Raw genomic sequence first — 24,903 nt, 5'->3', positions numbered from 1 at the left:
AGCCAGAGACTCGTCGTCTCCTGTGGGGTTTCGGGTTGCTTGAATGCTGTCGTGCCCATCGAGCCTGCCGCTGTGGTAATCAAAGAGCCAATCCCTCCAGCCAGGCATCGCATCCAGCCGGTGTCCATTGTAGTAGTACGTTCCGTTGACGACGATGAGAGCATCCGGAATGCTACAGAGAATGCGCAAACAGCCATGCACGTGAAGTGAGCTTCCACATTCGAGAACATGGAATCCCAAGGTGCGTTCAGTCAGCCGAACGTGAAGAAAGCTCAACAAACGCCCCACAGTAATAAAAAGTAGCAGAATTATGACTGTGAACCCCACAACTACAATATTGCCGCCCCATTGTGCACTGAAAAATACGGTGAGGGTGACAAGGATGGTTCCTTCGAAGACTCCGGTCACCAACCTTATGAATGGATTTTGGCCCGTGTTACTGAGGTAAACCAGAACAGTTAAGGGTCGCCAGCGTCGGGTACTTGGTGGGCAGCTGTGCCGGGAGAATCCGATTTTCCAGATGGCGATTGGTCCCTCAAACAGGAGGTCCTTCGTGTAATTCCAAGTTGAACGGCAATTGTCAAAACTCCATGTGAGTGAAAAGACAACCCAGCCATGACAGAACGTACCGCTACCGTTTGTTGCTGCCGATGGGATAGGGTCTCCATTTTCGTCATCAGCTTGCCGCCGAATTCTGCGATATCTCCGAACTCTGCTGCATGTTCTCTTCCACTGGAAACGGCATTCAGCGCAAACGCGTGAGATGATTGGGTGGTATCGTGGCGGAATCTCGGTCTCGATAGTGTTGAGTATACCTTGCCCGTCTTGGCTTAAGCTCGACTTTTCGATGAGTCTCTTCAAAGAGGTTTTCGTGGTGTCTGATACCGAATAGACTATTGTGAATATTGTCAGTACTAGCCGTGGAAAATAGGTCCGACCGCCTCACTTTGGACTCTCTCGTGACCACTGAATTCCCAAAGTAATAGTCGAAACAGCACGTTTGTAGCTGCTATGACCACCATTAAAAGTATACCAGAGCTAATAACCATCATTAACAAAGATTCGGATTAAGAAAAAGAGTACCGGAGTCAACTGACTAATTGTTGCAACTGAACATGATTATTGGGATACCTGGGGCGGCGAAGAGAGGTAGAATTCCGAAGACATACAAAATCGTCCTGCTGAATCGTTAGAGAATATACAACACATATTATGAAGTTCCTTACTGGAGAATAGCTATTAGAGATCCTATGAGGTGCCAAAAATGTGGTCTTCTTGGCCAGTTCTTTGATTCCTTCTGAATATTCGAGAATACGCCCGAAAAGCTTTGAAGTTGCGCTGCGGCTTCGTCTGAATTTGAGAGTGGCGTATAATTGGCCGAAGTCGATGTGTTCTCATCCGAAATTGGTGAGATCCACCGCTGAATGCTGGGAACTGAAAATCTGTAGACACCTTCAAGGTGTAGCCCTTTCCTCCACTCGCCATTTCCTAGCTTGTCAATGTTATTGGCTATACGATAGCCCATCGAGGCAATGTCAAGGCGATGAAACTTTCGGCGAACGGCGGACATCTGTTGTTCTCGAGTCAATGTCTTGACAATACTATTGCCGCTACTCAAGCAGCTGACTTACTGCAAGCCCGGGTAGCCCTACGCTGAATACTGCAGACGTTGTTCCGACAAAAAGGCTGGTGCAGAAGGCCTCAGGATCTCTCGGAAGAATCCTACCGGAGAGAGAGTGCGTGTCAGCTCATGGAGATACCGAACAATTCAAAACTGGTCATGACATACAAATTTCCAAATGTAAGGAGTGCCGGTATAAGCGCCATCAGGGTAGTAGCAGCTGATGAAGTAGCCTTATCCCATTCGGATGCGTTTTTTAGTGCCTCGCTAATCTGTTCGCTACATTTCACAGTCAAGCCAGCTCCCATGAAGAACACCGGCGCTTTCCAACCGGGTACATCCATTTTGCGCTCCAGGTCATCAGCTTCTTTACTTAGCTCTTGCCGGAGTATTTCAGTTTCCTTCTCATCCGATTGGTTCGCTGGACCGCCGAGCTCTTGAAGCCGGGCATTGTATTTTTGTATGAAGGCTGTACCGTAATGACTTTTGTTGGAAGATTCCAAGGTACCATTGTCGCATGGAAATGCCTGGTGGCTCCAGTAGTCGATGCCTGTCCGTATTTCGTTGATCGCGTCCTCGAAAGTGGATGCATTGCCAAGTTTACTCATTTCGTCATGAAGAGTCCGGGGAGCCCGATAGTAACCAATCCAGCGCTCGAATTCTCCAAATATGAGTGTCCAGCCCTGCACTTCGGCGAGATAGGAGACGTACGAATACCAGTCGAAATCAACGAATGGCGTAGCTATCGTGTATTGGGCAAGCCACTCCCATCCTGATGGGACCGCGGAATACTCGAAATACAAAGACGCATTGGGATAGACTTCTGAGGGGAAGCAAGTCCAATTGTAGTCGTCAATGGTCAAGGCAAAGCAATTGGCAATTAGGAAAGAGACGAGAGCGAAGAGCCGCTGTCCGTTTGGAATCGCCCGCCTTCTGTTTCGGAAGTCATTCATGATCAGTTCAACGATTTCGCGTCAAGATATATGGAGATAGAAACTCGCCAAGCTGAGTAGGGAGGGGTCTCGCGGTTGATTGTGAGGCTATCAACTATATGAAAAGTAAGGGTTCTTATCATATTGCGTGAAACTCCAGGTGTGGTGATGTCTTCATGCATTGTGAATATCCAGCTCATTTCTGCCAATCACAAGTTGAACTTGTCTCACGTCATCCTTTCTGCTTACGCCAAGCGTACATGTAGGCAGCAATATGCATCTCTTTTACTTTGGAAGGCCTCGTGAGGTATGAAGTAGAGCAGGGACCATCGATCCAAATCTATGGCCAATGTTTCTCAACGCTCATTGTCATCCCGCTCATACTAGCCATGTTATCACCCCACTACACGAGCTTTCAAGCTACAAGGATTGGTAGATTTAATAATTCACTTTGATCGGCGATTGCGACACTGGCTCAACCAGCGGACACTGAGCATTACAAGCCCTATGCCTTGATACCCCGCACCACGTCAGATAGGCAAGCTTCACGCGGCCAGAATATGCTTTTCTTTTGGGTACAAATAGCAAATGGCGCTTCGTGCCTTTGCGGTGGGACAGGCTCAGCTGTGGCCAGAAATCTGTGGCGTACGGCTGATATCTCACTTTCTTGGTTCTTATCTTTCGACAAGGCTATTCCACTACTGCAAGCTCCCATCTCTTGGCAGGCTTGTATTCCAATGTATGTTTTTTCTCAAGAGTGGGAGCAAGTAATAATATGGAAGAGATGTTGACAGTAGGGTGAAAGGAATAGGCTAACATTGGCGGCTCATCGAAGGCGTATCCAATCGTCGGGTACGCTTCAAGTTTCCCCCCAAGGCGGAAGCGGACCGCGGGTTGCCGCAGATTACCGATAGGAGGAGGACGGTTTGAAAGGATGCAGTCCGATTGGCCCGGTCGCGTCAATGCACAATCTTCACATCCCCAGAAAGCCCCATCACAAAGCATCGCGTCATCCCCACCGGCAGCGGGCCGACCACTGCCAGCTGTCTGCCATCGCTTCATCATTGATCCGCCAGAGCAGCATGGCTCCTTCCGCAACACCCTTGCACGTGGCGCCGACAACACTTCGTCCTACCGTCCTTCAGCTGAGCCGTCATACCCACCATGGCCGACGATTCGTCACGCCCGTCGAAGCGGACGCGTCAAGCGTGTGAAGGCTGCAGGTAAGCTGTTGTGCGAGCCGCTCCCACTCCACCATTCGATCGTATACTGATTCTCTATAGGCGCAAAAAGACACGCTGTCCGGGAGAGCAGCCCGCGTGTTCGCTCTGCGTGCGGCTTGGCCAAGTCTGTTCGTACAACGAGGGTAGCAATAATGGCAGCAGAATGCAGGACTCCGACCAAAGTATTGTACGTGCTTCTGCTCATACTCACTTGTCGTTGCACTGATTTTATCAAATCACAGGGAGAGCGCCTGCGGAGCCTCGAGAGCAAGATGGACCTGATGCTCAATAGAAACATGTTCGTGAATCCCCTCCTTCAGCAATGGTTGAGACTGACTAGTATACAAAGTTGCCAGCCTTCGCATCCCGCTCCTGTAGGCGTCGCACCCATGCCTGAAAGGACGTGGGCTGTCCCACCGGTGCATGAAGAATCGCCGCAGAGTACCAGGTACCGAGCATTTCCCATTTTCAGCCTTGCCCATGCTGACCTGACCCCAGCTCATACCCTCCAGCTGAGGTGTTGAGTGATTTATTGATCCAATACGAGGAGCGCTGCAATCATCAGCCCCTACCACTCTTTCCCCCCGGCTTTTTTTCCGAATGCGAGACCAATGACGATGAACTCATCAACGCTCTGCTCGCCACTGCATTCCGCCTCGTTCACGAGCACGAAGGTGTCATTGGTGCTGAGGCGTCCGCCACTTATGCCGCAAGAGCCAATGACTTGATCACCAGGCGATTGAACAACGGCGGGGTCAGCCTGGCTACCATCCAGGCTCTGTGCTTGCTTTCGTTCTGGGAATTTACTGGTAATCTTCCCATCACTACTCCGCTTACGCTTACTGACCCCGACAGCTGGCCAGAAAGATAGATCTTGGCTGCATTTGAATACAACTCTCAGCCTTGCGCAAGAGTCTAGACTCATTGAGGAGCCAGAGCCAGATTGGGACATCGACCCGCCGGAGCTCGAAGAGCGTCGACGGTGTGCTTGGTCTTTGTACGTTCTCACTCGTACATTCGGACTAGAACCTCCGCTTTCTGCTTTTACCTGCCGCTTCCCCGGAGCCATTGGCATACTGCTTGACGTGACACCGCAGCCCCCACCACAGGACGCGGAGATAATATTAGCAAACAGCATCAAGCTTTACGAAATCTGGGGGAGAGCGCAGAAATTTGCTACCCAGTCCCGCGCCGAAGCTGGAAAGAGCCTGTGGACAGGGGACTCCGAGTATGGTTCCATAGTCTCCGCACTGATGGAGTACGAGTCCCAATTCCCCGATGAACATCGCTTTTCGGAACAGACCGCCGGCAAATTCAGAGACAACCCGGCATATTGGGCTCCCTGGTTTTCAATCCAATTCATGTATCATGCCATACTCTGCGTACTAAACCACCCTTTCCTCTTGTCCGTAAGGCTGGATCCCATAAAGGATAACGCCCCCAGAACCTTCCGGCAAAGTACGTCCGACCAGGCCAAGTTGCACTCTTACTGGGCCTTCCGCTTTAGCACGGTTGCAAGAGAATTCGACTACACTGTTACGGATCCTTTCATCGCATATGCCGTCACAGTAGCAGCGACCATTTTTGATCACTATCGACTATCTGGAGAGACTCAGGCCGGGAAGGATGCGCAAGACAAGTTTATCAGGTGTATGGCCTTTGTGCGAGGTATTGGGAAGATTTGGCCCATGGCGGCGAACATGGTGAGTCTCTCAATAAATTCCTCATTATTGTAAATCGTACTAACTACTCAAAAGGCTCAACTGTTACAAAGTCTCGAGAGGATTACCACAGCCCAACTTCAAACGGACACCGACTACTCTCGCGAGAGGGCCGAGATCCTATGGACACTTCTCAGCTACAGCGCAGTGAGCGCTTCATGCCCTACCTCCGAACCATCGCTGTTCAGCGAATCACTGCTTCCACAGCAAGCCAGACGCTCTACCAGGCTTACAGACGTCCCTATGTATCAGGGTGTCTCCCGTAGTCTGCCCTCACTCGGTCGAGCAACATCGGGCGCTCTAGAAGCTCAGAGCAACCAAGCCCAGCTTACTTCGGATCCTCAAAGAGACTCGGCCACGCCACTCATCCCCGAGCTCCGGCAATTCGAGCAGTCCCTCCAAGCCACCCTCCTCGACGACGTCTTGGGCGCCTCATTCGAGTGGTGGGACCAAGGCAACCTCTGAACACTTCCCACACAGACAAAAAAAAAACCCCCCACACACACTTCAAACAACGCTCACACACTCCTCATTTCACTTTTTCCCCTCCGGGCGTCGTCATCCTCAATCCCTCCTCGCCCTAAACTGCGCCATCGGGCCCGTCTTATTACTCACAAAGATATCCTCGAGCTGAAACTCGCCCTCCCTCTCCCTGCCCCTCCCCAGCCCCTTCCCGCCCGCGCCCACCCTCCCGGCCTCCCCGGGAGCCAACCGCATGTCGCAGGCCCACACCAGCCGCGCCAGCGCCAAGCTCAGCTCCAGATACGCCATGGGCTTCCCGATGCAGCCGCGCGGGCCCACGCTGAACGGGTTGAACACCTCGTGCAGCCGCCTCACGCCCTCCTCGCCCCGCTCATTCTCCGCCGCCATCCACCGTTCCGGGCGGTACGCGAACGCGTCCGCGACGTACGCGGCGTGGTGGTGCAGCGCGTAGATGGGGCAGCCGACGCCGACGCCGGCGGGGATGTGGTGGTGCCCCCCGTCGACGACGACGGTCAGCCCGCCGGTCAGGGTCACGCGCGGCAGGATGGCGCCGACGGGAGGCGAGAGCCGCAGGGCTTCGTCGATGCAGGCGCGCAGGTAGGTGCATGCGTTGAGGGTGGGGCCGGAGCGGATGGTTTCCGGGGAGGAGGAGGACGACGGGAAGGCGGTGCGGATCTCGGCGGTGAGGCGGGCGAGGGCGGGGGGGTTGTGGAGGAGGTAGAAGAGCGTGCCGGTGAGGGTGGTCGAGGTCGTGTCGGAGCCTGGTTTTGTCTTTAGTTTCGTTGTTGTTTTTTTCTTTTGGATGTGTTTTGTTGGCTGCTTTGGTTGGAGGGGGAGGGAGGGAAATGTACGCACCGGCGATGATCAGAGTGTTGCTCTCGCCCCAGAGCTCCTGCTTGCCGAAGCCCTCGCCGGTCTCGGGGTCCTTGGAGTTGAGCAGGTAGTAGAAGAAATCCTTGCGGTCCGACTTCCACAGGTCGGCGCTCTGGGTGCGCTGGCCCACCTGCTTGCGGCTGAAGGCGAGGTACCGGTCGCGGTCTTGGTTGATCTTGCGGAACAGGATCCGGTCGAGGCCGGATTGGTGCAGCCAGGGCATCGGGCCGGTCTTTGAAATAGTCAGTCCTTCTTCTTCTTCTTCTTGTGTTGAACAAGCGTAATCATCAACTTACAATGTTGTGCCTCTTCGCCGCCTGCGTCAGCAAAAAGGCCGCCTCCCGATTCTCGGGCACGTCGCCCTCGAGCATGTTGAACGACTTGCCAAACGCCAGATCGCCCATGACGTCGAAGCCCAGATACGTGCTCCACTCGCCCACGTCGCGAACAGGCGACCATTCCTGTCCATTGCCATCACCAGTACCACCACCACCACCACCGGCCAGCTTCCCCACAAACTGCCGCACGTAGCCGAGCACGTAGTCCTCGACGCCCTTGAGGGCGGCGTCGGAGAAGGCGTGCGACATGACGCGGCGCTTGCGGGCGTGGGCGTGGCGGTCGAGGGCGGTGTGGGTGCTGAAGGCGCCGGGCACGGCGGGGAAGGCGAGGTAGAAGTCGGACTTGCGTACATTGGCCCGGTGGCCGTAGATGGCCTTTAGCGCGGCCGGGTCGTTGATGGAGAGGGTGTTGGGCCCGTAGCGGACGAAGGTGCCTTTTTGCTGTTAGTGTTGTTTGCTTGTCTTGGGATGATGCTACGGACCATAGCGTTGATGCAGCTCGTAAAAGTCGAGGTGCTTGTCGCCGAGCCAGGCATGATAGACATCCCGCCAAGGGGTGATCTTGGCGATGAATGGACCGGGGTAGCCGGCTAGAGGGTGGAGAGTGAGACGGTAGGCGGCAAGGACGACGAGCTGGTTGAGGGATGGGCTGCATTAGCTGTTGATCTCCCGGCCAATGGGAAGTATCGTGCTTCACTCACGTAGACGACGAAGGCTGCGGACGCAGCGCCCGCAACGTAGACAGGCAGGATTGCGTGCTCCATTATCGGCGTCATGCTGACCGCGGTTTACCTTGGGGAAACAGAATCAGAGGTAAGATGCCGGGGCTTATGAAGAGAAGGCGGACCGTGTCTCCCCGGCTGGCACGGAGGACGGACCGTTAGCGGCGGCTACCCAAGGCCCATATCTATCGTCATCCCCCGCATGTTTCCCCTTTCCCCCGCCGCTGCCATCCGCTTTCAGACGCTATCTGCATCCTTCTACCCGCTTACCAACCTGCCGAAGACGACCGGTCAGATGGTCAGACGGTCGGGGAGCGGGGAAGTGAGCACTGAGCCGAAACCGTTTCCACCATTCACCTACCCAACGTCATCAATCAAACCTTTCGAACACTATCTAATCTACCCCAGCCCTGATAATCAACGATAGCCGGTTGTTCGCGGAACGCTGAATGTTGGATTGCTTACAAGACGTACACCGTACTCATCAAGCCTCTGGATCCAACGCCTACCGCCGTCGGCAGGTACGGGAGCTTGTATGCGTGATATGGCCGTCTTGACAAAACCGTTCCCTTTCCTCGTGCAGGCGCTTGCTTGAGTACGAGACTGGATTTAAACTGAAGCGGATGAAGGCAGAACGTTGCCACCGAGGACAGAAATGTTTTGTGGACGAAAGATCCATAGCCGTCAAGACAAGCATGGAACATTCTTTATGTGGTTGAGAGATGACCTTCCGAGAGTCTTTCCCAGAGCCAAAGTGTTGCTTTTGACGACACTGAATGTCTCCTGAAAAAGTCGGATCTGAGGGAAGAATCAAGTTACACGCAAGGTCCTTCTCCAACATCTACAACGCGGGCTTGAGCACGCCCTCCAAATACCTCTCCATCCCCTCCACATCCTCCAAGTCGCCGTACCAACCAACGCACTGATCCGGCCTCATCACCACCACGGCGCCCCTCGCCGGATCCACGCTCCACTTCTTGTACGCCTCGCCGTCGCGATCCGCATCGACCTCGGCCCTCTCGTCCACCCAGATCTTGTCGTAATCCACGCCCCTTTCGGGGTCCACCGGCCTCAACGCCTCGGGGAAGTCGAACAGCTCGACGCCGTCCCTCGCGCCGCAATGCACCGCCATCACATCCACCAGGCCCCCGAACCTCTTTCTTCCTCCCATCGTCATCATCGCTTTCAAGTTCCCCTCGACGAGCGCCGCGCACAGCCCCGCCACCCGCGCCATCTGCCCCGGCACGCCCACGACGTCGCCCGCGAGCACGACGACCCGCCACCGCCCGTCGGCGCGCATGATGCCCGTCGACCACTCGCCGCGGCCGTCGGCCTGGTTCGTCAGCTTGGCCGGCCAGAAGCGCTCGCCCGGCACGATCAGGCGGCGGGTGGTTGTGCCGGATGATTCGTCGTTGTCGGTGGAAGAGGGGCGCGAGACGAGGATGCTGGACGGGTAGTCGAGCTTGTAGCCCTGCGCAAAGTCCTCGAAGCGGGCGTTGGCGGCGGCGAAGGCGTTGGCGGCGTTGGCCTTGTCGTCGTCGTCGGCGGCAGCGGCCGGTTCTTCTTCTTTCGTCGCCAACCCCTTCTTCTTTGCGTCCGGCAGGAAGAGGCTCGACCAATGCCTGTCGTACTCGGCGAGGCGCTCGGCGACGGGGTGCCGCTCCAGCGCGTACGTGGGCAGGATGGCGGCGGGCGAGAGGCCGGCGGCGACGGACGCGGCTTTCCAGCCGATGTTGAAGCCGTCTGTGTTGGTTTTGGTTAGTCGTGGCTTCTTCCCTTCGTTTGAAGGGCTGAGAGGTGCGGTGATGGGTATGTATCGTACATACCTTGGATGCTGATGTTCATCCCGGCGCCGACCTTGGGCGAGTGCGTATGGCAGGCGTCGCCTGCGATGAAGATGCGGTTGGTTGGATCGGACATGGCGGACGCGACGCGTTGGCCGATTTGGTAGGCGGACCACCCTGGAAGAAGAAGGGGTCAGTGTTGGTTACGCCCGGAATGGTGAGGAGCGGTGGCGTACAGTCGCAAATTTTGAAGTCGAAAGTGTAAGGGTGGAAGATCTTTTGGGCGGTGGCTTTGAGCACGTCGAGGTTGATGGTGGAGCGGTCGACGACCTTGGATGGGTCGTCGGCTGAGGATAGAGAGATGTAGAGGCGCACGAGGCCGCGTTCCCTGCCGATCAGCAGGATGGTGCCGGCGTCGCTTTTGATGGTGCAGGCGTGACGCATGTCCGCTACACAACCGTTAGTAACTTTCAGGGCTGGACGCTGAAAGGACATTTCTCACGAAAGTTCGAGATGGGGACGACATCCATGACACCCCTAACATAGGTCAGCGAGAAGGACGAAAAAAGAGCGGTGTCGGTGGATCAATGGTACCAGATGAAATCGGAAGCTGCTCCCTCCATTTTGATGCCCAGCTGCTTCCTCGTCCAGCTGTGCGCTCCGTCGCAGCCGATAACGTACTTCGCCTTGACGACCTCGGTCGTTCCTGCCCTGGCCTTGCTCTTGTTGATCAGGTCCTCCCAGTCGTCCGGAGACAGATTACTGCGAAACAGTCCATCACGCACACCGGAGGATCCGTATGCCGGCGACGGATTAGCCTCGTCTTCGCTCAGCGTCCTCATTTTGACCGTGATCGGGTAAGCTTCCGGGTCTGCCGCGAGCGTCTCGTCGCATTCGAGCGTCTCGGCGATGACGCCGCGCTCGACCTCGAGGTCAGGGTTGGCCTCCTTGATGGCGTCCAACATGAAGCGTTCGATTCTGCCCTGGTTCAAGCCGACGATGGCAAACCTGGACTTGGAGAATGCCTCTTTGCCCCATTTGATACCTCCGGATCTTTGAAGACCTCCTTTCCCATCGGGGTTCTATCATGCCAGGTCAGCAGGGGGTTTGGCCCAAATACTCGAAGCACGCGGAGCCTACCCAGAGGCGCATCTCGGTGCTGGTTTTGCTCTCTAGAGACACCCGGCCTAGGATGCCCATGCTGTCGAACAGCTCCAGCGTGCGTGCTCGTAGGCCGTCAGCCTGGCCGGCGAAGATCTTGGTGCCGCGTTTGTCGATGATGCGCGCGTTGACGCCGTACTGCGCCATCCAGTAGGCGGCCGCCAAGCCCGCCGGGCCAGCACCGATGATCAGTCTATGGATGAATTAGTTTTACTGGGCTGAGAAGTGGAGGGCGGCTTGGCATACACATCGGTTTTGGATTCGGAAACGTCATTGGAATGCATGGTGGCGTTGTGTGAAAGTCAAATAAGCTAAGCTTCAGGATTGTCTGGTGTCTTGGTCGATAGACTCGACTTCTTATAGCCAGCATATGCCCACGTTCACATATTAGGCGCCCAAAACCGCTGGACAGAACGGCGTAACACTGCAGCATATTCCGGTCCGAACCACCAGATACCGTTGACAGCCGTGCATGCAATTGTCCGAGACGCGGGAATCCCGAAGTCGGCGGTTTGTGCGTTCCGCTCCCGACCCCTGAAAATTGGACAGGCCTAAAGGAGCGGTGATGTCTTACATACAGAAACACCATTGGGGGTAGTGGAGCACTGACATGCAGCTTTGGAGCTGTATGGTGGCAGCCAGGCACAGGCGCTACTTAGTCATCTTTCTGTACCTATCGTAAGATCTCATTGGACTTCGTGTCGGCCACGTAGTTACTGGAACAATGCTATACAAGCATGCAGCTAGCCTACTAAATCCAGCAGTGATCGTTGCACCGCGAACCAAATGTAGATCTCCCCACCCCCGCAGTAACTCCCCTATTCGCACTTACTGGTATACATCTCGGACCGGAACAGGCAAAGTATCCGGTCCGAAGACAAGTGCAATGGAGAGTATGTGCGGAAAATGACTGAGGTGTGTAGCCGTGGAAAATAGTAAACACCCCGCGCTTATCCTTGATTCCAGGCAGCGATCCGGAAAGGATGAGTTCATATTCCGGCCGGACGCACTATGGTGACCGAAATATGTTTTTCCCCGCGAGGTGGCACAGAAACTGCAGCAGAACTACACCAGAGATGGTAATATAGCTTACTCACCAGCTCGCTCATTGGCCGAGTCCTTCGAGTAGATGGGGCTCCCGATCGTCTGCTGGTCGGCTTTAACACTGTTACCGTTCACTGACTTATTCGTTGCCGCCTGAGAGTAAGCAAAGCGGTGCCGTCATTCCAGGGAGAGGTAAGCTTCGGAAAGTCCGGTAGACGCTCGAGGGGAATTGGCGACACCATGGGGATTTTGTGAGAAGCCGGGTTGCGGATTTTTAAGGTACACTGCTTATGTTTGTCCAAGATGACATTCGAGAGGTGGGTATATTGGCACTGGGAACCGGATATTAGCAACTGCTAGTTTTCTAGACGAAGAAGGGCAGAGACTGCTCGAAATATATGGCCAAGTCCGAAGAGCCCTGGCAAGAGATAGATTCGTTGGGAATCCAGATTTCGAGCTCGCAACCGGCAAGAACTTCTGTGCCGGAGCTTTTCATTTTTTGCTGTGCATGGTTAGGTAGCATCTTGATAGCGAACGCTTCACGCCACGGGAAGCTTGTAAAAATAAACTAGCAAAGATGCCTTTGGCCAAACAGCATGCATCTCCGACGCCACCAATTGCCGGGCCGGGCCGCGCTTAGGGCTCCTTTTTTTTTTTTTGGAAGCCTCAGGACAATCATACCCGACGATCGCTTTTTTTTTTTTGAGAGCTGGGATAATCGAAGCTTTCGACTGTATGCAGCCTTCATTGATCGTCCTTTCGCGCACTGCTAGCATTTCCGTCACTCACACAAATACATCCGACTCTCTTGCGGATTTCTCCCGGACCCTCCTCTTCCACCTCCTTCTTCTTCTTCTTATTCTTCCTCACGAAACCTCAAACACGTCAGCCATTCCCCACCCCAGCCCCCCTCTCAAACACCCTCGCACTCCCATCCCCACCGATATAGTACAACACCTCCTTCTCCTCCATCCCATGCTCCTCCCCATCCTCATCCCCATCCCCATCCCCGTTATCCCCCCTCGTAACCCTCAACACCCCGCTCACATCCGCCGCGAACCCCGTATCCAACAGCCGCAAACTCATCACCCAATCCGCCACGTGCGCCAGCCCGACCACCAACGCCGCCTGCCCCGCCTCCAGCGGCGTGTTGCTACTACTACTACCACCGGCGTAGAACTGCCCCTTGTTGCCGTCGTCATTCCGCGCCGTGACCGCGTCCACGGCCGCCGCCACGAGCGGCGCGTCCGCCGACACCGACGCCACGGCGGCGTGCACGTCGCCGCGCAGCGCGAGGAGGGTTGAGGCGAAGTCCGCGGGTGTTATCGTCGTCGTCGTCGTGGCGTTGGCGTTGGCGTTGGCGGCTGTTGCTTCGGTGGCGGCGAGGAGGAGGTCCGGGGCGTCGAGGACGAGAAGGATGCGGCGGGCGGGCGAGTGCGCGGTGAGGTGGGCGCGGGCTTTGTGGACGACGGCTTCGAGGTGGGAGAGCGTGGGGGTGGTGAGGCGGAAGGTCGGTGGTGGCGCTGCTGGGCTGGCGGTGGTGGGTCTGTTGGGAGCGGCGGAGGGTTGCTGCTGCTGCTGCTGTTGTTGTTGTTGTTGTTGCGGCGATGCTGGCGGGGGGCCGCGGGGCGTGATGGTGCGGCCGGTGCGGACGGGGATGGGCGAGCTTGAGGGAGCGGCGGTGGGAGCTGGGGATGCGTTGTCGGTGGCGTCGGCGGGGAGGAAGAGGTTGGAGAGGCCGTCGACGAAGGCGAAGCGGTTCTGCTGGGCGAGACGGGCGAGATCGAGGCCCTGGCGGGGATTGAGGTCAGCGTGCAGCTTCGAAGTGGATGGATGGAGTGGATGGATGGATATGCTCACCCCCGCTCTGCGGCTTTCCGTCTTCCAGAACTCCCAGTCGCGCAGAAAGCTGACTAGTATCACGGCCGTATCTTCATCTTGGCCTCTCGGTCCGTTGTTGGTTTCATCTGAGCTCGCGGCGGGCTTGCGCGCATCGTGTCCGGTGAAGGCGCCACATAGGTACCGTATGACCAGCCAATTGGTGCTGGCGCCGAGGACGCTTGTGAGGAGGTGCAACGAGCCGGCTGGAGGCAAGCGGACGTATGGCTGGAGCAAAGGCGGAACGCGAGACGAGGAAGGCGGCATGGTGGAAGCTCAGGATGGCGGCCAAATTTTTTGGATGCGGGGCACTTGGGAACGCGCCCGGCTGTCGTCATCGGAGACGCGTCGACCAAACTGCATCACATGCGGCAACCACTCTTCAATTCGTTATTCATCACCTCATAAGTAAGCCCAGCTATACTCCGTGTCCAATCAGCAATTTGTTTGCCCAGTTCCTTTCCTAGCCCTCCAAAAACGGTCTCTCCGCCTGCGGCGTAATCCTGATCATATGCCTCCTGGTCTTTCCTTCTTCCACTCTGAAGTCCCTCAACGCCGAGCTTTGCCTTTGTTAGCTTTGATTTATTCAGGTTGGCATCGGGTCGTCCTTACTGCTGCGTCACGCGGTTGTCGTAGACCACGACTGTCCCCGGCTTCCAACGCACCCGAATATGCCAGTCCTGCCCACGTTCAATGTGGTCGAAGAGAAAATTGAGAAGCGCATCTGCGAGGCCAGTCAGTACAGCGCGCCAGCTCTATTTCTCGATACCGGATCATTGCAATACCGCTTTCCTCTCGCTTCCATCCAACGATTCTCTTGGTGTACAGTCTGTTGACGTAGAGAGAATATTTCTTGGTCACCTGCGAGCCTTCTGTTAGTCCAGGAACCCTACAACAATCTCATCAAAAGGTCAGGGCCTACAGGATGAAGGCGAATAACAGGATGCTCTGTCTCAACCGGCTCGCGGATGTAGCGGTCTCGGTGATCATGAACTGATGCTTGATCGTGGCCAGAATGCACGGCACGCAGCCCATGGAGCCTCTCGCGAAACGATTCAGACAAATGCTCATAGGCTGCTGTGGCCGAAAGGTAGAGTGTGTCGCCACCGGACGGCGGTGTACTCAGTACGAAAAAGGTCGTGGTCCCCATGCCATTGCTTGCACCCGGTAAGTAATCTCTCAGGGACTGGGGTCAAAGACTGTGAAGCTTACATCTCGTAGCTCATGTCGCTATGCCATTTGACGCTCGTTATGTTGTCTTTGATCTCATTGTCGACAGCGCCCGCACTTGACCCCGTCAGCATGAAGACTTCAAGAACAAAGGGCGACACATACGTAAAGTCACGGTATACTGGCAGTATCTCCGGATAGTCTTTGATCTGCCCACCCATTTGGTGGACATGCAGCGGGCCAAAGTGCTTCCCATATTCTCTCCAGCGCTCCGGTCCGGCTTCCGAAAAGTCTTGGTCTTTGAAAATCACAACTCCCCTCTCGGCTGCAAGCAATGCAAGCTCATCCAGTTGTGCTGAAGACAAGCTGCTCAACTGAATGCCGCGGATCTCAATCCCGATAGCCGGTGTGATCTCGTCAACCACAGCATCCGGTGCACCGAGAAGATTTGGCTTCTTCGGATCAGCCCGGAGACCGACATCCTCATGTGCGAACTCTTGCAGTGGAGGCTGCAACCCGGGCGTGTGATGTGACAGATAGCCCTTGTATTTGTACTGCAGCAGAGTTCAACCATGGGCTCTGCTTTCGTTCAGACTTCGACTGACCTCTTCTTTATCATAGTCTATGGACGTCTCCGCACGCAACTGCACCTTCGGCTGATTCCCAGAGGATTGCGTCGTCGATGTCTCGGTCGCCATGGCCAAGGCGCTGGTAGTAGTCTTCAAGATACGGCGAAGCGGTCAAGCCGGCAAAGAAGTAGTCGAAAAACGAAGCGAAGATATGCTTCACGCCAGAGAGAGCTGCAGTCATTTTTTTGTATGCTGTATCTTCGGTGCTGGCATGGTTGTTGCCGATGCTCTCCCACTCCGTTTAAGCAATCGGTCGCTGCATTGCGACATCATCCCGACCCCATACGCCATTCCGCAGACAACCCATGCCATGCGGCAACCATCCCCACCGGACCCCGACCTGCTGGGGTATGACCCCGCCGATATGTCTTGCTGCTTATTCGATGTCGTGCACGGAACTGTCTATTTCAGCTGTTCTTTATCAGTTCGCATCATTTGACCCGCCCATTGCTGCAACACGCCTCCCCACTGCTGACCTACCAACTCACATGTCGCTTATTTGCCATATCGGATATCATGGCGTGCTGCCGACACAGCGGCGGCGCAACCTGTTTTCGAACTGCGCCGAGCAACCTTTTCGAATCGTGATGCGTGCGCGTGGCATACATAGACTAAAGCCCTCTCCAATGCCGCCTCTTACTGGCCCCCATAACTTCCGCCGCGATCCGGGACCATGGCATCCGAGTCGCCGAAAACTGAGGACACCATCGTTACTGTGGCGCCGCAGCAGCAATCCTTCGGCGATGCTGGTGAGGAGCATTTGTCAGCTGCTGAAATCCCAAAGAGCCGCACATCAAAACTGGCCCGTAAGATTTGGGGAGACGATGCACGAGAGCGCAAGTACCTTCGGAAAGTTGATGGCATCTTTTTGTGAGTCACAGGCTAGTTTGCATCGTGAAAAGCAGCTCTGCAGTCTAACCAATACGCAGTTCCTACGTCCTGTTGGGCTATTTCATCAAGTATCTTGACCAAGAAAATTACAGTAAGCACAAACTCTTTCCGGTCAAATAACAGAAGTGAGGCAAGGAAAACATGCGAACATATCAAATCTCCCCTCTGCCGTACAAAGAGCTGATGGTGATTTTCGCATTCAGGCAATGCCTTCGTTAGCGGGATGAAAGAGGATGTAAGCCAATCAATACCGTTTGGTTTATCTCAGTGCAAGACTAACCTAACGTTCGACCGTAACAGCTCGAGCTCTACGGCAACGAGAGGAATCTCCTAAACACATTCTTCAACATCGGCATCATCATCGGCACCGTTCCAAGTCAAATGATCCAGCTAAAGTATGTCCGGCCATCCATATGGATTCCATCCTGTGAATTGATCTGGTCCATCCTGGTCATGCTCATGGCCAGCGCGAAGAACATCGAAACCATCTACGCCCTCCGCTTCTTCGTTGGTCTCCTGGAGTCTTGTGCCTTTCCCGGCTACGCCGCTATCTTGGGAAGTTGGTACGGACCATCCCAGCTAGCCAAGCGCATGGCGCTATTCGAGCAGAGCAGCGGCATCGCCGGCATGTTCAGTGGCTACCTGCAAGCTGGCTTGTATACGGGTTTGAATGGCACGGCGGGCCTGGCCGGTTGGAGATGGCTGTTCATTTTTGATGGCATCATCTCAATCCCAATCGCCATCTGGGGCTTCTTCGCGATTCCGGATCTTCCGAGTAATACACGGGCATTCTACTTAAATGCCGACGTGAGTGAAGACACACCGCATCGGCGTAGCAACTGGCTGACATTTCCAACCAGGATCGTGCCTACGGCATCCAACGCATGAAGAAGATCGGACGCAAACCTCCCAAGAAGCTCACATGGAAGGCCCTCAAAGACGTCTATACAAGCTGGCAAATCTGGGCCTTCGTCGTACCATACCTGTAAGCTTTTCCGCTCAACATGGTGCACAATAGAGCTTCTCCGACTAAACGACCAATCAGAATGGTAGCCGAAGCCTACATGGGCCGCACCTTCTTCAACCTCTACTTGAAAGACCGAGGCTATTCCGTCGTGCAAACAAACATCCTGCCCACCGCCGGTAACGCCGTCAGCATCGTCGCGGCTTTCGTTTTCGGCTGGCTGTCGGACGCGTCCGGATCACGGCTGTTCGTGGTCAACATCGTGCAGGCGATCGTGCTCGTGTCCAACATCATCATGGTGGTGTGGCACGTGCCCGAGGCAGCGCTCATGGCGGCATTCTACCTCGCGTATGTGGGAAGCGCAGCGCAGCCGGTGGTCATCGTGAGTAGTGGACAGCTCTTCCGAAAAGAGGTCGAGGTCGGGCGAATACTGACCGGAAACGCCGTCTAGTCTTGGGGCCATGAGATCACCCAGCACAACGCCAACTTGCGGCAATTGCTTGTGGCGACGGGTAACATTTTCACGTATGCGTTTGGCGCCTGGGTTCCCGGTAAGTCTACTATTGGTTTGCCCCCGTCGTGTTCTGCATGCATTGTGCTGACTCTGGCATGCAAACAGTCGTGCTGTTTCCTACGCAGGACGCTCCGCATTACAAGTACGGCTACCAGTTCTTGATCGCGTTCGGTTTTCTGGCCGTTGGGGGGATGTACCTGTTGGATTATCTGTACAAATGGGACAGGTTGTGATTATACCCTATTGAATGGCAGTGCAACCGCTAACACCCAAACAGAAAACGTCATCCCGAGAGGTACCGAACTGCTGAGGATGAATCCGATGAATCCGATGAACATATTCAAGGGAGTACGACGTAGCCTTCCTGGCGTCGCAGCTCGAAGCGCCTTGTTGTCAGCGGTGTCCCGAAAGCACGTGCGTGCACAAAAGGAGGATCGGTACAGGTAAACCAACGTGGAGAGCAAATCGGACCAACACCAATATACAGGATATTCCCATATCAACGATAGCAACAACCTCTCGAGATATTTTCATTGTTCGCTTACTTGTGATAGTCCCAGTTCAAGTTTTTATGTTCCTCAACCCGCCAGCCTTGTATCCAGAACAACCGATTCACCAAATCCTCTTACAAGGTTCTAGGCTGCATCTTTCAACCACTTATCTACCACCGTTCCCTGTGCTCCCTGAACGCTACGAGATTTGACGAGCTGGTTCACCGTCGTGGCAGCCTTCACCTGGGTTGGCGGTCCGTCCATTGGACACTTCCAATTCAACAGCTCCCGTCCGTAAGACGGGGTTCAGCTCTGCCACTAAAATTTGACCATCAAGGAGCTCTAGCATTGGGAAAAAGCATTCGCACCACTAAGCAGATCATGATCACCCACGTATCTGATGCATCTTGACACTTCTCTCAGCATTTACTAGTACACACTACAGAAACCTTTCTCCCTTCGTCGGCTCGTCATCGCCCTGCAAGATGCTCGAATAAAAAGAGAAAATCAAAAATGCGAAATCAAGGCAACGAGCCAACCCTCACCACCGATGCAAAGTCCCCGAGAACGGGAACGCGGCCCGATGGCGAGGACTGGTCCGCGCAGGTATAACCTTTCCCTTCAAACCGCCGTCAAAAGTCTCTCGAAGACGCTTTATGCCGCATGAAACATGCACACCAACAAACAGCAACTATGGGAGCGAGCCTGCTGTAGGCATAGCAACCGTGGTATTTTCTCCACAAACGCCTTGACGATGACGAAGATGGGCGCGATAAGAAGTACGAAAAGAAGAAGGGATCTGGTGAAGGCTGCGCTGGGGCAGCGTGGGAGCCCTCGTAATAACAAAAAAATGCGTCTCTAATTAGGGAATACCGCGATTCCACACTATGAAGAGCACGCCTCACCAGTCCTCTTTTTTTGCGAGAGCGAGAATGAAACCCGAACTGTTGTAAACGAGGAAAAGGTATCTGTGCGGATGAATGGAAAATCGAAAAGAAACAAAAAACGCATAGCGTGGCTGAAGCAAAACAGCTGGGGTACTAGGGGCACTAAAATTCGAGGTACGGGGAATAAACAATCGTGAAATAAAAAACAGCAAACGAACAGCAGCAATAATAAGTGAACTCCTCGCAGCTGGCATGACAATTCATGGTCCCGAATTCGGCAAACAGCACATTCCAGCGGCATGTTTGAAGCGTGAAAGAGGCGGCTTGCCTCATCGATCCATCATCGCAGCGTCCTGCCTGTGACTTATCCATAATTGTGGTGAAGTAACATGAGCGGTCCATTGCCAGATCAATGTCTTCGCCACTTCGTTAGATCATTGCTGCTCCACCCGGGCCAGGGCCGGTTGGGGAGCCCGGCGAAACGCCATTCATCGTTGCAAGGGTCGGCGTCCTGGAATCAGCATCCTCGCTGAAATTGCGCTCATGGGCCCCCTGCATCCCCGGGGACGGCTGCTTTGCCGGCTGGGAAGACGACGCCGCCGACGCATATTGCGGCGTGGACTGGTCGTCTTCGTCTTCATCGTCGAAATCCAGACGCTTGCGCCACGCGCCAAGACTCTCGCCGATATCTGCCTGTTCAGTCGTCGGCGTACGGTCGATGTACGAATGTTGACTGAGACGGTAGGCCTTATTTGTGCTCTCCCAATGCGAACGCAAAGACTCGAGTTCAGTTGCCAGACTGTCCAGGGCCATTGAGTTACGAGTCGCTGCAATGGCAGCCTGTGGGTTCGGAGGTGCCAGGTTCGGAGGTGTGACGGTGCGCTCGGTGACGTCGGTAGCCTGGCTGTAGATGCTCTCGCCTGTGCTGTCGTGCGATCGGTGGTGGCTATGGCCTTGAGGATGATGATCATTCCCGGGCGGTTGGAGCACCATTTGAGACTGGCGACGGTAGTTGTCCACGCTATTTTCGAACTGGTCGAGGAACATCTGAACACGGTGCTCAGCATCTCTCGCCCGCTCTTCCAGAGACGCCTTTTCGCGTTGAAGGTTCTCCATCTCCACGCGTTGCTGAGCAGAAGAATGCTCGAGCTGCTGAGCTTGTTGCGCGGCGGATTCTTGCTCAACACGAGCCGCCTCCAAATCGGTCTGAAGCTGTTGGATTTGACCCTCAAGCTGAGTAACAGAGTCCTTGAGCGTGCCCTGCATGTTGGTGATTTGTGTGCGGAGGGAGTCACGCTCGGCCTCCCAACCGGAGTTGGCCTCCTGGTTAGGGCTGAGGCCTCTCTGTTTCGCTTGGTCGAGTTCTTTCTCCAGCTCCGCGTTGGTCGCCTTGTACCTCTCGAGTTCAGATTTCATCTTCGTGAGCATTTTCTCCGTTCCGCGAAGGTACTTGACTGCGGCCTGGTGGTCGTTGTGCAGCGCCGTGATCTTCTCCTCCCACTCTTTGCTGATTTCGGCCTCGCGGTTCTCAAAGCTTGCCCGCATCTCATCGTGCGCTTTGAGGCTAGCATCGAGCTGTTGTTCAAGCTCACGCACGCGATTGAGCTCCGGGGTGCTGAAACGAGAGCTGGGACTGTCAAGCGCCCGCGAGCGTCGGTGTTCCGCAGCACTTGTGCTGATGCCACGTTCATCCAACAGATTCTTGAGAGTCTTGAGCTGAACCTCGTGGGCGTTAGCTTCGAGAAGCTGTCTCTCATACTGTTGCTGGAGTTCAGATTTATCGGACTGGAGTTGTTGCATCTCCCGCATGGCGTTCTGCAGCTGCTTTCGGATCGACAATCCCTCCCTGCTTGCCTGCTCTTGGAAGGTCTCCAGGCCGGCGATGCGCTCTTCAGCACGACGAAGTTTCTCCGAAGCAAGGTCGGCAGCCTCTTGATTCTTCCGGACCATGGCGCTCGCTGCATCAAGCTGTTGCTGCAATATTTGTACCCTTTGGTCAGAAACGTCCTCATCCGTCTCTTTGTCGGTGGCGCGAGCCAATCCGTTGAGGACGGCCTCGCGGTGCATTGCGGCTTCTTCCGCATGTTTGGCAGCAATTTCCTCGGAATCCTTGAGGCGTCTGGCGGTGCTTTCGAGCTCCCGTTTGCTGTCTTCGTGCTCTGAGCGGATCTTGGCGAGAAGTTGTTCGAGCTCAGTGCGCTCAGTCCGTTCATCCTCGAGCTTCGACTCGAGCAGGGCGGCCTTGTCGGTGGAGGCGTTAACGGCAGCGCGGAGCGATTCGAGAACACCGGCATGGCTCTTGACGTCTTCAAGAGCCCTAGAAAGCTTCCCGCTAAGCTCGGATTTGTCTATAGTAAGCATTTGTGCAGATGCCTTCGCTTCAGCAGAAGAGGCTGATTCTTCGCGCGCAGTCTTCTCCGCCTCGTGAAGCTCGGCTCTCAACGACTCAAGCTCCATCATAGTCCGCTGGCGGTAAGAGTCAAGGTCACTCGCGCGCTTCTGGGCAGCCTCAGCAGTCTCTTCGGCAAGCGTACGTGCCCGCTTCTCGGACTCCATCTCGACCAAAAGACCATCGACCCGCGAAGACAGCTCAGTTTGAGCAGCAAGGGAAGCTGCTAGACGCCTGTTCATATCGTTCATCCGGTCCATATCAGGAGTCATGTTCCGGTTTCCATCAGGCTGTGGAGTTCCCGCTTGGCTTCCACCGTGCGCAGCAAGTTTGGTCTTTGCGTACACTGCTTCGCCGATAGCGGCGTCCCTTTGCCTCTCAATCTGAGCAATCTTGTTGGCAGCTTCGACCGCTTGTGCATCAATGGAGTTTTGCACCTTGGCCAACTCAGCTCTCATCTTGATCAGAGCTTCTACCAGCGGTTTGTCGTCGTCGCCGAAGGCCTCCGCGGCCCTCTCATCCAAAACGGGGCTATTCGATGCATTGGCTTGGTAGCCGGCCTTGCGCGCCAAGGCCAACTCGGATGCAAGCCAAGCATTCCGACTTCGTGCAGCCTCCAGTTCTCGGACAACTTCTTCGCTCGGTGACTTTCCAGATGGTGAAGAATTCATTCCGTTGTCGACCGGTTTTTCAACCTCGCGGCTTGCTGATCGCCTGTGCCTGTGGCCCTCGCCGGATCCACGGGGAGAGTCACGGGGAGATTCTTGCACGATATTGTCCAAAGATTGTTGATGGCGTGACCGAGATTCAGAACGTGGCGGTGGTCCGCTCTTTACGGAGTCGACCGAGTCCTTGTGCAGATGGGGCGGCTTCGCTTGGACAGGGCTTCGAACACCACGAGGACTCTGTTCCCGGCCTTGGTCCCGCATGGCGCGCTGTGCAACACTCTGCGGCTCGGTTTCCCGGAGAGACGGGCTGTCTCTGGATCCGGGAGACATGGCGTCTCGGTCGAGAGCAGCGGCTCTTGCCGTATCGACCGTAGGTCCAAATCCGGATGCTTTGGTAGGGGTTTTGCTGCCTGGTCTAGCACCGTTTGCCCTGGGCTGCGGAGCTTGCTGTTGCGGGGGAGGTCCTGAAGATGCCGCAGGCCCTCCGGCGGTTCGCGGGAGTGGAAGTCGTGAACCACCAGGACCACTTTGCGGACTGCCAGCAACAGGGGGTCCTTCAGCTGGCCTAGCAGGGGGCGCTCCCATAGGGCCAGCCATCATACTTTCGCGGCCTACCCGACTCTGCGGAATAGCTGACCCTCCACCACTCATTTTCCGCACAGGTTGTCTGTCAGAAGTTGCAGGGGACTGTTCGCTTGACGGGTACCTGATCTTGGAAGTATCCAGGACGTACGCCATGCTCAATTCGTTGCGGTCCGGGGCAGAGGAGCTCGGCTCGCCGGCAAGTACCACGATGTGTTTTCCATAAGAAGTCATGCTGTGCCCAGAGCGTGGAGATGGCGATGGGCCCATGTTCTGAAACATGTACCACCGGCGCGACGTTATTTTGAAAGCAGCCAAATCACCCAAGTCAGTTCCTTCTCTTGTCCGGCCTCCGAAGACGTACATCGTGTCCTGGACGATGGCGGCGGCGTGCCCTTCTCGCGCAAGCGGTATATAGCCAATGCAATCAAGCTCCGACCAAGAATTGGTCTTAGGATCGTAGGCCCAGACATCACTAAACCAGTTCACGCCATCTGTACCACCGAACCTAGCGAGTGTTGTTCAGTCCTCACGTAGACAAGGTGCTATCGATATGACTTACAGGTATAGCTTGTCGTTCCAGTTGACAATAGTGTGGTTCGTTCTCGCCGGAGGAACATGGCCGGGGGCTGGGCCACCGTCTGCGCTGTTCGGAATGAGCACCTCCCACCGGTTGTTCGGGACTTGCAGCGCATTCAAATCAAATGCAACCAAGTCATTGAAGAAGAAGCCCTCGACCTGGCCACCGAAGATGTATATCCTTGATCCCAAAATGTTGAGCGTATGACCATAGCGGCCCGATGGCCTCGGTCCTGCCGGCAGGGCGCGCGACCATTGCTTCGTTGCTATTTTGCGTCAGCCCGTCAGCTCGCGACATCAGCGCGGGGTAGACATACAGGTATTCAGAAGGTAAAGTGTGTCGTCCAGGAGATCGCCTTCGTCCAATTTAGTATCGCCACCAAACACAATGAATGCATTCCCAACCAGCAAACTGGCATGGCCAACTCTAGGGCCCGGGCCCTCTGAAGTGGTAGCAACAGGATGACACGCCATGTTCCCGGCGCCTGTTTCCGTCATCCACAGATCGCCCTTCACGGTGGTGCCATTAACCAAGCCGCCCATAAGATATATGCTGCCATCCTTGGATGCGAGGGAATTGACTGCGGCTCCATATCGCGGAAACGGGCTTGCGGCGGTTGTGAAGTTCAGCCGGCGTTGAGACCATGGGTAGGGGGATTCGGAGAGACCGCGCGGCGGGGGAGCTTGCGAGGCACGCCCGTTCTAGCGGACATGTCAGCATCAGCAAGACTTGCAGTGCGCTCAGCTCCACCGCGATTGGGCAGCGGCGAAGACGCTCGGCACAGAAGGACGGGGATAAGATCTCAATTACCTGGAGCTGGGAGTTCGATCGTTCTCTCAACTTTGTGGGCTCCGGGCTTGCGGTGTGCTCGGTGCCCTGCAGGGAGCTCACAGAGTTGTTCACAGAGGCGGTGGGCGTAGGGGTCTGGGCCTGCGGCGAGTTCCTGGTCTGCTCGACCTCGCGCGGTGGAGGGCCGGCTCGCGCGCCATTGGCGGTGGGTATGGATGACGCTGGCGGCGGACCATCGGACGAGGTGATGTTGCGCGACGCGGCAGGGAGTGCCGACGCAGGAGGCTGCTGCTGCTTCTTGGACTTGAACAGGAACGCCATGGGCGGCAGCGGGGCCTAGGGGCCGGTCGCAAGGTGGTAGGGCCAGCGGTGGACCGGCTATCTGGACATCCAGACGCTGGGTGGGTGGAGCGAAAGGAGGACGTTTCGAGTGGTGTTGACAAACGTCGCTGGGGGTGGACCAGATGTCTTGAAGCGGATGGCGGCCGCACTCATGAATCACCGTCTGTGCGCAGGTTTTCCGCAGCGGTGGAAGGTGCAAGCTCCGCGCCGGTTGGTGGCAGCGCTCG

General features: G+C 55.6%; 6 protein-coding genes across 6 annotated transcripts; 2 read left to right on the top strand and 4 right to left on the bottom strand.

Moving 5' to 3' along the window:
• Positions 1-5,029: 5,029 nt before the first annotated feature.
• Positions 5,030-5,962, top strand: SLS55_002996 (uncharacterized protein; the record flags this gene model as incomplete). Its single annotated transcript, XM_066774476.1, has 2 exons — positions 5,030-5,479; positions 5,534-5,962. The coding sequence occupies 2 exons, from the start codon at positions 5,030-5,032 to the stop codon at positions 5,960-5,962; spliced, it is 879 nt and encodes a 292-aa protein (XP_066634595.1).
• A 115-nt stretch (positions 5,963-6,077) lies between these two features.
• Positions 6,078-7,967, bottom strand: SLS55_002995 (uncharacterized protein; the record flags this gene model as incomplete). Its single annotated transcript, XM_066774475.1, has 5 exons — positions 6,078-6,082; positions 6,836-7,085; positions 7,150-7,625; positions 7,674-7,824; positions 7,893-7,967. 5 exons carry the CDS (start codon positions 7,965-7,967, stop codon positions 6,078-6,080), a joined length of 957 nt encoding a protein of 318 aa, XP_066634594.1.
• A 787-nt stretch (positions 7,968-8,754) lies between these two features.
• On the bottom strand, positions 8,755-11,005 carry SLS55_002994 (uncharacterized protein; the record flags this gene model as incomplete). The annotated part of the gene is made up of 5 exons (XM_066774474.1): positions 8,755-9,656; positions 9,740-9,874; positions 9,934-10,115; positions 10,292-10,779; positions 10,838-11,005. The coding sequence occupies 5 exons, from the start codon at positions 11,003-11,005 to the stop codon at positions 8,755-8,757; spliced, it is 1,875 nt and encodes a 624-aa protein (XP_066634593.1).
• A 3,983-nt stretch (positions 11,006-14,988) lies between these two features.
• On the bottom strand, positions 14,989-15,648 carry SLS55_002993 (uncharacterized protein; the record flags this gene model as incomplete). Its single annotated transcript, XM_066774473.1, has 2 exons — positions 14,989-15,504; positions 15,556-15,648. The coding sequence occupies 2 exons, from the start codon at positions 15,646-15,648 to the stop codon at positions 14,989-14,991; spliced, it is 609 nt and encodes a 202-aa protein (XP_066634592.1).
• Positions 15,649-16,252: 604 nt separating this feature from the next.
• SLS55_002992 (uncharacterized protein) lies at positions 16,253-18,181 on the top strand (the record flags this gene model as incomplete). Its single annotated transcript, XM_066774472.1, has 8 exons — positions 16,253-16,449; positions 16,509-16,561; positions 16,674-16,705; positions 16,771-17,277; positions 17,307-17,455; positions 17,516-17,816; positions 17,886-17,985; positions 18,054-18,181. The coding sequence occupies 8 exons, from the start codon at positions 16,253-16,255 to the stop codon at positions 18,179-18,181; spliced, it is 1,467 nt and encodes a 488-aa protein (XP_066634591.1).
• A 1,574-nt stretch (positions 18,182-19,755) lies between these two features.
• Positions 19,756-24,655, bottom strand: KEL2 (Negative regulator of mitotic exit; the record flags this gene model as incomplete). Its single annotated transcript, XM_066774471.1, has 4 exons — positions 19,756-23,473; positions 23,528-23,810; positions 23,862-24,246; positions 24,356-24,655. 4 exons carry the CDS (start codon positions 24,653-24,655, stop codon positions 19,756-19,758), a joined length of 4,686 nt encoding a protein of 1,561 aa, XP_066634590.1.
• Between the last annotated feature and the right edge of the window lie 248 nt (positions 24,656-24,903).

This window comes from Diplodia seriata, assembly GCF_021436955.1.
Source record: "Diplodia seriata strain FDS-637 chromosome Unknown scaffold_3, whole genome shotgun sequence".
Taxonomy (NCBI): domain Eukaryota; kingdom Fungi; phylum Ascomycota; class Dothideomycetes; order Botryosphaeriales; family Botryosphaeriaceae; genus Diplodia; species Diplodia seriata.
The sequence above is the reverse complement of the archived record's forward strand: the minus strand, read 5'-3'. Positions and strand labels throughout refer to the sequence as shown.